Raw genomic sequence first — 12682 nt, 5'->3', positions numbered from 1 at the left:
ATAGGCTATAGTAGAGATAATGCTGCATTGGATAATTAAAATGCAACTTTCAAACAAAACACTAGCATTGTTGTTTTGAAGAGGATGATGCGAAAGGCAAATGGTAGTCCTATTATCCAGTAAATGCTCTGGTATCATTTTACACGTTACTTACATAACTTAAGTTGTCCATAAAAATGAACATGTGAAATTGAATGGAACTCTTATGAAATAGAAGAGGCATTCTTTCAAGTTTCTCAGTGAAGTCCTTGTCTGTATCAATGGGAGTCTGTCACTCAGTATCTCCAGTGTCACTTTCCTGCACCAACCATGCCCCCAAGGTGCCCATGCCAGGATAGAGATCTCTCAATGTCTCTTAAGGTCCCTTTTGAGTGTACAAATAGTGTCTGACAGTTTATCTCCTAATGATAGGAAAATGTTAGAGCCATAATATAAATGCAAGAAAAAAGCAATAATTTACTTAAGAAGTCATTAATTTTCAGCCATTAATGTTGCAGTGGCCTGCTTTTTGTGCGTTAGCTGTCAGCCGACGCACCAAGAAGAGGGAATGCCGCTTTATCCCTCCGTCCTTCCGTCAGGTTAGTGACCTGCAGTTCTATGTTGCTACCACAAGAGGCAGTGGTACCATAACATCAAAACAAAAAGACTCCACAGATTTCCAAGGTCAGCGGTGGCCGGGTGGCTAGTGCCCTGCCTATCACTGTGAAGATTGTGAGTTCAATCCTTGATGTGGACATACATGTACCAAGGTACCATGATGTATTTTGTCACTGGATGTTATAGAAGTTATGTAAAAATACGGTTACCTGGTGGTTCTGTCAGTTATTGAATTTATGTGGTAGAGCCATCGGCCATAAATAAACGAGCGTGGGTCATATTTGTTAATTATAGACCCTTTTACAGCCTAGTCAACACAAGTATGGGCGCATTCTTGAAATAGTAGCAGAGGAAGACAGACTAATTCGCCTGTGGCTACAAGCCATTATTAAGCGTACGGACTGGACTGAGGACATCATCAGAAATGCCCGCGTTTGCGGTGCCCATTTTATATCAGGTAAGTTATTTTGACTACCTGTTTTTTTGCAGCAAAATAGCTAACATTACAGGAATCATCAGTGTAACTGCTTTAGCCACTGACCGCTACCATTAATGTTATGGAAGCTGCTGCTAGTTGTTGTGAGCCCATTAGCTAACTGGCTATCCTGCTCTCATTGTGCTGGATTAGCATTGGAAGCATTGGAACTGATGTGTCCAGGTGACAAGACCCATCTTTATTTTATCAGACATTACCGTCCTACCAGTCCCACACAGAAACAAGCCAGCCAACGCACATAAGCCAGGCTGGACCTGGCCTGGTTTATTCAGTGACACGACTGTCAGATTGAGAACACAGTGCTGATATAAGGTGGTACAGTATGTTTAGAGATGCATGGTAAGGTATTCAGCGCTACTTGACTCCCCCTCCTCGTCAACATGGCTCGACGTCAGGTTAGACGGGGTGCTGTCTCCTAGGGATGCACCGGTATGAACATTTTTGCCGATACCTATAACAGATATTAATATTGCTGTCATGGCCGATAACCAATATTTACCAATGTAACCTAGGTATGTTCTGTATAAAAACAAGTTTCTATGATAATCAAATGTTATACATACTAAAAAACACATGGAAACACTGTCTCTATTTCCAAAACATTCTGAAAAGCTGCTAAATCATAGATTTACCACAGTTTCCTCTCAAAAACAACACACAAGAGCAGCTAGACATAATTAATAATTATTTGCTGTTCACATCGGCCCTGTTTTGCACATCGGACCTATACCGATATATATATATATATATATATATATATATAAAAGACTAACATCGGCCTATACCGATAGGATTGTCGATATATCCTGCATCCCTACTGTCTCCCCCTGCCACTACCACCACACGCCCCCTGCTCCGCCATTGTGTGTGAATGCCTTCTCCTGAAACCCCGTCAACAATGGCCTCCATTCTCCCTGACACAGGAGACCCTGTCTGTGAGCAGAGGCTGTGTCCAGGGACTGGGTGATGTCACTGAGAGAAAGAGAGAGAGTACTCTTACAGGCATGAGGTCGGGTGATGGAGAGATAGAGGGAGGAATGGAGGGGTGATGTGGGGATCCTGAGGTCCATTAGAGAAAGGCGCTGACAGATTTGAGTAGACTCCCAGTCCCAGACAAACCAAAGAGCCCGTGGAAAGGAAAGAGCTCCTGTTTTTTTCTCATGACTTCACCGTGTGACAGAACGCTAGTCTACGGAGATCACGGGTGGCTCAGACAACCACTGATACCTTGTTGTAAATCCTACTGCAATAGGGCTGGCGGTTCCGCCTTCGTAGGAGAAATGGACGAGGTAAGAAGAGCAATCAAGAGGATGATATAGTATTGGAAATGCATCTGGGTCTCTCTCTCTCTCTCTCACTCTCTCTCTCTCTCTCTCTCGCTCCAACACAGTGAGGGCCTATGGGCACATGCAGGTAATTACCTAGGTTGAGACCCAGGAAATGACTACCCCCCCCCCCACGTCCCCTCAGGTTGTCCTCCTTGTTGTCTCATGAATCAGGGTTGACATAAAGGCCAGCCACGACCTCGAGGAGACGGGACAGTGGTGGCGCGAAGCTCCACTGCATTTAATCAGCTCCTGGGGTTTCTTTGCATTTAGGCCCATGTGTTTATCTTAACAGTAGGCAAAGGTAGTCTATGACGATGGCCCGATTAGGATGAAATAAATACACCCTCGTATGTATGATAATTGTCTTGTGCTCTAGCATCACAGCCTTATTGCAGCCTCACACAGGGGTTGTGTGTTTGCTTGTAATAATCCTCCATAAAACACTGTAGAGGAATTGGCTGTCAATCCACAACAACAGCAAATACCTCAGAGCTAGTCTCAATCACAGAGTTATATATTATCACGGTAACTAAAGGGTACTTTGAGCCACGAACGAGGCCGGTGAGCCGCGCAGCTTGACACTTGACAGTGCTTTATATAGCTCCTTCAACATGACTGGCCATCGCTTTGCTGTCAGCCACGGCCCCGACCGTGGGGAGTGTGATCCGGGTATAATTAGCTGTACTGTACGGCTGGTAGAGACCGTGGCCGCTGGGACCCATACATCGTCTGGCTCCAATAGTCAGTCTGCACTTCAATGGAGCGTCTCTGGTTTCCTACTACGCGAATCAAAGCCCCCAGCTGGGCTGGGCTGTACGTGTGGGCAGGCTCTCTCGGACGCACAGAAGGGGGCATTCCCGGGGGGTTGTGGGTATCTTCCTGCCTCGGTCTCTATTCAGGCAAAAGCACGGTATCAAGTGGTCGTCGGACACAAAAGAAACAGTCAATGAAATGAAGAAATCAATGCGGAAAATGTAGATTTGTCGGGTGCGTTTCTTGGTTTTCTTGGGGTGGGGGTGGGGGGTGTAGCCTAGTACTTCAAAATGGAAAGGAAAAGAGAGGGGGGGGTGAGAAATGCGGTCAGGCAGGTATGAGTGCAGACGTCTCAATGTTTGGTTGTGTTTGGTTGGTTTAGCCATGTTTGGTTGGTTTAGCCTGCTGCGGGCTATTTTTTCCCGGACGGCTGATCACGTGACTGTGGACTGTGTATGGTAATTAATAGGTTTGATTAGAGGCAGCTGTGGGTGTGAGTGGAGAGGCCGGTGCAATGACACTCAGGGGCCCAGGGGCTGTGGACTGCTGCTAATGGACCATTATTGAATTTCTGCTTTTTCTGACAGTGGGTAGGAAATGCTAGTATTGGAGGAAAACTATAGCTTTAACATCTTATGTGCTTTTTTTTAACATCATCTTTTGCCAAACACTAACAACACCTACTGTAAAACCTCTTTTTTGTCTTGGTAATATCCTTTCTGCCGCCTTGACCTCAGAGCACCCTCCTATGTAGGATGGAATCGGAGCTGACACTGAAAGGACATCTTTTTTTACTTCCAGATATAAATGTTTCTCAAATTTCAATCTGAAACCTCTTGTATTCCAAACCCATGTAGCAGTATTCTGTGATGGACAGATCGGCAAAGATCTGTTCAATCAGCCTTCTATGAGAAGCAGCTATTGAGAGAAATAAAACCATGGTCCACTCTGCTCCATCTGTCCCTAGGAGGGGTGCGCAGTGTCACGTGTCCATGTCTGACATGTCTTGGGATTGAAGTGATCCTTGAATCAGTTACAGAACAGATTATCTCATCCCATCTCCTGCCAGCGTACCCTCGCAATGCAGACAGATGGCGATCCATTATACAGCACCCCTTGAACTCCGACCTGTGAACCCACCCTTAGGCAAAATATCAACACGGCTATTAAGTCAAGCGACACTAATTGTTCAACCAGGCTGCCATTTTGCCCCCTGTACTAAACTGTCCTATACTACAGAGCGATACTATATACTATTTGGGCCCTTGTTGCAATATACTCATTATGAGCCTCCATTAATCCTGTGGCAGCTTCACCTGCCGTGAGAGCTATCCAAACTCCCAAGGCCTCTTCCACACACACACACACACACACACACACACACACATACACACACACACACACACACACACTAACTACCCACCACCCCATTACATAATGACCAGATCCCTCCTCCATTCGGACATGGTAGCCTCTCCTGACCCTGCCCCCCCCCCTAGTCAGTATCTCCTGCGAACCAACGCCTGAGCTCAGCACAACCGCTCGGCTCTGCTAATCCTACATCTGTCCCTCACTGGGGCTTACTTCATCACTCCAACCTCAATTATTTACACGACGTGACGCCCGGGCCTTTCATGCGAGAATAGAGGATTATACGTCGCTGGACCAAAACCTGGGAGCGATATGAGCGACATACAGTAATGTCAGTTAGCTATGTCAGTAGAGATCAAGTATAATGGCTGTTGTGCTGAACTTATTGCAGAACGAAACACACACACACACACACACACACACACACACACACACACACACACACACACACACACACACACACACACACACAATAAATCACAAGAGTGGTCCACAAAGAATGTGTTCACAGAGCAAAACAAACCAAGTTTTCTCAGTTTTTATGAGTAATGGTGCCTTTCTCCCCATTGATCTCCCTCTGGCTGTTACTGGCTGATCTCTGTCCCCTAAAGGACTCTGTCCCCGCTGGTATCTAAAGGACTCTGTCCCTGCTGGTACCTGAAGGACTCTGTCCCCACTGGTACCTAAAGGACTCTGTCCCCACTGGTACCTAAAGGACTCTGTCCCTGCTGGTATCTAAAGGACTCTGTCCTCACTGGTATCTAAAGGACTCTGTCCCTGCTGGTACCTAAAGGACTCTGTCCCCACTGGTACCTAAAGGACTGTGTCCCTGCTGGTACCTAAAGGACTCTGTCCCAACTGGTACCTAAAGGACTCTGTCCCCGCTGGTATCTAAAGGACTCTGTCCCTGCTGGTCCCTAAAGGACTCTGTCCTCACTGGTACCTAAAGGACTCTGTCCTCACTGGTACCTAAAGGACTCTGTCCTCACTGGTACCTAAAGGACTCTGTCCTCACTGGTACCTAAAGGACTCTGTCCTCACTGGTACCTAAAGGACTCTGTCCCTGCTGGTACCTAAAGAACTGTCCCTGCTGGTACCTAAAAGACTCTGTCCCTGCTAGTCCCTAAAAGACTCTGTCCCTGCTGGTCCCTAAAGGACTCTGTCCCTGCTAGTCCCTAAAAGACTCTGTCCCTGCTAGTCCCTAAAAGACTCTGTCCTCACTGGTACCTAAAGGACTCTGTCCTCACTGGTCCCTAAAGGACTCTGTCCCTGCTGGTCCCTAAAGGACTCTGTCCCTGCTGGTATCTAAAGGACTCTGTCCCTGCTGGTCCCTAAAGGACTCTGTCCCTGCTGGTATCTAAAGGACTCTGTCCCTGCTGGTATCTAAAGGACTCTGTCCCCACTGGTCCCTAAAGGACTCTGTCCCTGCTGGTCCCTAAAGGACTCTGTCCCTGCTGGTACCTAAAGGACTCTGTCCCCACTGGTCCCTAAAGGACTCTGTCCTCACTGGTACCTAAAGGACTCTGTCCCTGCTGGTACCTAAAGGACTCTGTCCCCACTGGTATCTAAAGGACTCTGTCCCCACTGGTATCTAAAGGACTCTGTCCCCCCTGGTACCTAAAGGACTCTGTCCTCACTGGTATCTAAAGGACTCTGTCCCTGCTGGTATCTAAAGGACTCTGTCCCCCCTGGTACCTAAAGGACTCTGTCCTCACTGGTATCTAAAGGACTCTGTCCCCACTGGTATCTAAAGGACTCTGTCCCCCCTGGTACCTAAAGGACTCTGTCCCTGCTGGTACCTAAAGGACTCTGTCCCCACTGGTACCTAAAGGACTCTGTCCCCACTGGTACCTAAAGGACTCTGTCCCCACTGGTACCTAAAGGACTCTGTCCTCACTGGTACCTAAAGGACTATGTCCTCACTGGTACCTAAAGGACTCTGTCCCCACTGGTACCTAAAGGACTCTGTCCCCACTGGTCCCTAAAGGACTGTGTCCCTGCTGGTCCCTAAAGGACTCTGTCCCTGCTGGTAGTTTGCGTGTCACAGTGATTAATTGATGAGCTCCCTTGAATAATTGGGAGGGAGTCATCTGACTGTGGTGACATGAATCGTGATCTCCATCTTAGTACCTTCTCAATCATGATGTATTATTTGGACAGTTGATCAATTTATTAGGACGTAGTCCTTCAGAGGACCTGGATTCATAGGGACACTCCCAGAATTTGACTTTGGGTGCAGCAAAATGGCTGAATGCTGAATGATTTTCCGTTCACAATTGCTGTTTATATCTGAAACATGGAAAACGTTTTGCAATGATAGCAACCATGTATTTGTGAACAAAGTACATTTCAGAACAAATGTATTTTACAATAAGGTTTTTAATTGAATAATGTAATTGACTTTGCATCATCCATCAAAATAAAAAGCCCAGTAGACATTTCTTAATGTGGGCATAGGAAGACTTCTACAGAGGTCAAAGGTTGTCCAATCATCCCTTTAAGAGAAATACCTGTTTAATCATGAGCTTCTGTGCTGAAATGAAACAAAAATCAAAATATATTGATAACTGAGACAAGAATTATATTTTTGCCTCCCATTAGTGATTTCTTCTGATTTCTCTGATACAAAAATTGATAAATATTGATGACTTTGCTCTACTGCATCTCAAGGAAATACTGAAATACTATTAAGAACTTAATACAAAAATAGATGTGTTGATTTGTGTATATATTTAGCAATTGCTTGTTATATTTTATCTACTTTTTGTACTTTTGGTACATCTTTAGAGCTAGTGCATTCTCTGTTTTAATAATGGGATTGGGTAACATCAAAACCTCATCTCAAATTATTAGGGACCAAATTAAAACGTGATGGAACTATGCATTTTGATGATGCAGCATAGAAGCTGATGATGCTCTATCATGGTTACCATCGAAACGTTGCAAGTAGGTACAAAGGTTTCACACATCGGGATACCAGAGCCTTCCCAGAAGGCAATGCCATAAAGTCAAGGATTTGGACAAGAAGGCTTCATTCATAATCCCCAAAAATCTGGTATGTATGTTACTGCATTCTAAAACGTCTAAAAAAGCAACACATTATCTAGAAATATTTAGAGTAAAGCATACCCCTGGAATTAAAGGACTGATAGATGTTTGAGCTGAGTGGTTTCTCTTTTTGTGCTAGATTTACAATCCTCTTTTGGGTTCCCCCTCTCTTGGAATATACTGTAAGGGCAGTGATTCGTGATACAGTATGAGAGGGAATGGACTAAAGCAGTGTCTTTGGGGACGTGATCTCCACATCTCTATGAGGAAAGAAGAATTAGATATGATAGATTATATTATGACACATCATATACATTGCAATTTAGTTGAGCAGTAAATTCTGGGTAGGCGTAAGTTCAAGGAACACATTCAGAATGCTGCTACACATGCCAAGAAGAGTTTGTCATGCACCAATTGTCTTGCTTCACCTATAGTAGATTACTGATAAAATACAAACTACTCAGTCTATTAACTAAAAGAAAATGATCACTTCTGATTCTAAAAGATACCGATCATTTTGGTTTGAATTTAGAATAGAGTATTTGCTAGTCAGTGTGCTTGAACTATTTGTGCTGATGCTTGAATTGTGTTGACATCGACTCCAGACCTACAGTAAGGCTTTGAAGACACCGCACAGTTTCACCTTCCTCAAATATGGCTCATTTCCATACTTAAACAATCCAAAGCATATATTAAAACATGTCTTTGCTATTCACGTCCTAGTTCTATCATTTCCCTGATTACTTGTGAAAGAAGCTGACATGCGCCGCCCGCTCGTGAATGAGCTGTTTAAGAAAGTGCACACGCTGTAAAGTGCACCGCCACACACGAATAAATACACAATCAGGCTTGACTGACTCGGCCATTTTGTTTAGTAAGTAGGCCCGTCCATTTCAGTATTATTGCTTAAGATGTGGGCTGTCCACCAGATCATGTAAGCATATTGCTTCTCAGACAGTCTCAATTAGTGAGTGGCCATTTATTGTGTATACTATAAAATATATGTTCTAATGCACTAGTATTTTTTGAATGGGTTGCTCTTATTAATCACAAAACATGAAATGAGGACTTGAAGAAGCAGGGAGAAACCTATGCTTTCTGGGTGGTTTCACAGTCACACATGCATAATCTGTCGAGACACTAATAGTCCATATAAAAGGATTGATAAAAGCAAAACTTAATCTCTCTTAATTTACACACATTCATTTACCTGGTCATGTCCCATTCCTTCCGCATGCATGTCATACTATACTTAGCAAAATAACCGAAGTCTTGGTGTGCAGTTTGGTTTCATACTGTATATTCTATTAAAATAGAACTGCTATTAAGAGGGGAGGCTGTTAATGAAATCCTTTAATTCTCAGTGAATTTAGGCAACACTTTAATGTTAGGTTGTGTCAAACTGTTCTCCTTGTAGAAGCATGCAATGATAATGCATTACATCATTGCCTTATTCCACAAAACTCCATTAAAACTACCGTGTGTCCCCTGATAACACTAATGGTGTGCATAGATTGGTTTTTAAAGAGAACAATAATGATACAGATGGGCTGTAATGATATTACCCCCATGATGGTTCTGGGTGATGATCTTGGTGTCTAACTGAAATGGAGGCCGTCTGTGTTGCTCAGGTTTTAGGGGATGGTAGCAAAATGTCAATATATGGTTTATGATAGTGATTAAGTCAATTCATACTGTATATGTTTTAAAGTAAGGGGTATTCAAATGTGTCTGATATCCAAATATGTAGGCCTAGTTCCCCATACCCATTCTAAATCCATCTGCAACATACATCCCTATATTCTCATAATAGTGCAAATTATGTGTATACTCATCACAACTGATTAAAAATATTTGACTTGAGATCGCACTGATATTATTTTCAAGTTGTTCTCAACGGCTCATGGTCAGTTGTTCTAGCATGGCCTATAGCTTACAAATGCAGCAGTGCATTTTACAGGAACTTCAAATGTGTCATTGAACTTAATTCCAGCGATTATGAGTTCCAGCAATGTGGGAAGCTTACAGGAAGCTTCTAAGTAAGACTATAATTTGTGCCTAGAGCATGTTGAAATAGCTAAATATCTTTTTTTAAAGATGTTTTTTTTTGTTGAAAAATGATACTCCACACACAACATAACTTATCTAAGCAATGTATTTACACCTAAGTTTTAATTACTAGGTTTGTCATTATAACTTTTTGATGCACTATCATTGAACACTCTCAACTCAAAATTACCATTATGAAAAAAATATTCAAGTTTCCATGAAGGAGGTCCTTCTCTGGACTTTTCCTCTGTTGTGGACATTCTGTACCACAGTTTTGAGAGCTGTTTACTCCTGCTTGTACCCACATCCTTCCAATAAAGTCCCTCTTTCCCTCACAACTGTCATCTCATATTCTCCCCAACCAATCACAGTAGTCAGCTTTTCCTATGGCACTTTGCATTGTTCTGCATTTTTACCCTTGGAAAGAAAAAGTTATCAAAAGTTGACCCCATGGTAAAGGTCACAGGCCAGGGGTCATATCTCCGACTCCCTCCTGAACGACCTCTGATCCAGTCCCCTGGTGGTCTGTAGCCTCTCCAACTCGTGTCGACTGTTCCGGTCTGGACTCAGATTGGCCAATGCCCTGCTGCCGCCGCCCACCTCCTCTTCCTCCTCCTCGTCTCGGCTGAGGAAGGCCACTTCGTTCTCGTAGCAGAAGGAGTTGGAGCTGGGGACCAGGAACTTGTTCTCCACCATGTCCTTGGCACTGCAGCGGGGGGTGGACGGCACCTCGTAGGTTTTGTGAAAGTGAGAATAATCCACCTTGTACACGTTCTTCTCCTCGAAGAGGACCGGCTCAAACCGGTGGCCCCACATGACCTCGGTGGCCAGGTAGGAGCTGCGAGCCTGCGTGGTCATGGCGGTCGCCTCGACCATTCCCTCCAGGATGACCACGATCTCAAAGTCCGCCGTCTCCAGGTCCTGTTTGCCAATCCCGAAAAGGGGGCTCTCCTCGTCGATCTCGTGGAGGATGGTGATGGGCGACACCAAGAAAATCCTGTCCAGGCCTTTGTCAAAGCCCACGTTGATGTCTATTTGGTCTAGGGGAATGTACTCCCCTTCGTCCGTGATCCGAGCCTTGATGAGCTGCGCCCTGACGTGGGCCTCCACGATGTGGCTCTTGCGGAGGTTCCCCACCCTCCACATGAGACACAGCTTCCCGTCCCGCATGGCAATGACGGCGTTGTGGCTGAACAGCAGCGTCTGCGCCCGTTTCTTGGGCCGCGCCATCTTGGCCATGATGGCGCCGATCATGAAGCAGTCGATGATGCAGCCCACGATGGACTGGAAGACCACCATGAAGACCGCCACCGGGCACTCCTCCGTCACGCAGCGGTAGCCGTACCCGATGGTCGACTGCGTCTCGATGGAGAACAGGAAGGCCGCCACGAAGCCGTTGACCTGGAGGACGCAGGGGGTGAAGTTGTCGTCCCCGGCCGGATTGTCCAGGTCCCCGTGCAGCAGGGCAATGACCCAGAAGGCCAGCCCGAAGACCAGCCAGGAGACCACGAACACCAGGGTGAAGACCAGCAGCATCCAGCGCCAGCGGATGTCCACGCACGTGGTGAAGATATCGGCCATGTAGCGCTGCGACTTCTCGTCCATGTTGGAGAACTGCACGTTGCACTGTCCATTCTTCTTGACGAAACGGTTGCGGCACTTGCGTCGCGTGTGGATCTTGCCGTTGCCGAAGCCGTTCATGCCGTGCATGGTGGAGAGGCGGAGGCCGTCCTCCTCGGTGGACACAACGCTGTATCGGCTGGTCCGCCCCGCGCTCATGCTCCTCCTCCCGGCGGCGCCTCCGGCTGCTGCAGGGGGGGCGCGCCAGGGAAGGCCCGGGGTCCAGCAACGCGGTCTGCGAGCCCCTCACGGCGGGTTTCACTGGCCGAGACTCGTCTCAGGCCGTCATCACCGGGGGGGGGGGGGGGAAGGGGGGGGCGTTGTGCTTTGATCTGGCCGACCCCTGGGGGAGAGAGGATAAAAAAACAGGCATCAGTCGAAATGATCAAATCACGCCTATCAGCCTATCATGTCTGTCAACGTCCTGTGCCTCAAGTGTTAGAAATATTAAGCACTAAATGTAAAATTCCTCACATTCTTATTTCACAATCCATGCATATTGAGTTTCTTGTTTTCCAGTTATGAATTTATGATGACGAATACTTATTGAAAATGTGGCATGACTCATCGTTCCTCTTATCATGAATATCTGTCAAATACGTTCAGTGTGAATCATCACGTTCACACTACCCTCATCCCCAAAACTGCCCTCTGAGCCCGCCCCTCCCTACTCTTCCTCCTCCTCCTCCTCCTCTGAAGCGTGAACAAACGTCATGACTCAACACATGTACTACAGTACATTCCAATCAGCCATCTCCCAAGTGCTCTCCTGTCCAGTACTGAGAGCTGGACAACCAGAGAGGAGCTGGCAATGCGCACACACTTCAATCACATGGAATGTCCTGTGCCAATTCTGATGCATGTTGAGAGTGATGCAATGCTAAGTCACAGCTGCCAGGCGTTTCTATCATTTTCAGTGTTATCATTGGATCAGAATGGTCACTCAAGTCTGGTTAGGTAACGCGCACAGCTGATCGAGGAAGCCAGAACTAGAGCAGATTCAACTCGGCGCTCAGGTGAGAACAGGATAATACGAGTCTTTCAGGTGCTCTTGGGGTTTGGGAGGGAAACTAATGCAAAAGCAGCAGGTCCCCAGGCACTCAAAACCAGAAGGTGAGGAAGATAGGAGAAAAAAGCCTTTATTCAGTCATCTTGGGCTTAAAAATATACAAATCCGACATGTTTCGACCGCACTGGTCTTCTTCAGGGCAGAGAATGGTATGATCGAGGAAGCCTTCCATATAGCCTACTTACTACACACGATCGGCAGACATATCAGATTCCAGGTGCTCTAACAGCAGGATCACACGTGAGCCTTGTACATGCATGTTCAATTCATCAAACAGAGTAAAGTTTCATCTCTTCAAACTTGTGTTGTCGTGTCAGCATTGAACTCAAGCTAAATCAAGGTGATTCTGTG

General features: G+C 45.9%; 1 protein-coding gene across 1 annotated transcript; it reads right to left on the bottom strand.

Annotated features, from left to right (window-relative positions):
• Positions 1–10116: 10116 nt before the first annotated feature.
• LOC311326767 (ATP-sensitive inward rectifier potassium channel 12) lies at positions 10117–11421 on the bottom strand (the record flags this gene model as incomplete). The annotated part of the gene is made up of 1 exon (XM_084459723.1): positions 10117–11421. The coding sequence occupies one exon, from the start codon at positions 11419–11421 to the stop codon at positions 10117–10119; it is 1305 nt and encodes a 434-aa protein (XP_084315849.1).
• Positions 11422–12682: the final 1261 nt, after the last annotated feature.

This window comes from Borostomias antarcticus (genome assembly GCF_949987555.1).
Source record: "Borostomias antarcticus genome assembly, chromosome: 29".
Taxonomy (NCBI): Eukaryota; Metazoa; Chordata; class Actinopteri; order Stomiiformes; family Stomiidae; genus Borostomias; species Borostomias antarcticus.
The sequence above is the reverse complement of the archived record's forward strand: the minus strand, read 5'-3'. Positions and strand labels throughout refer to the sequence as shown.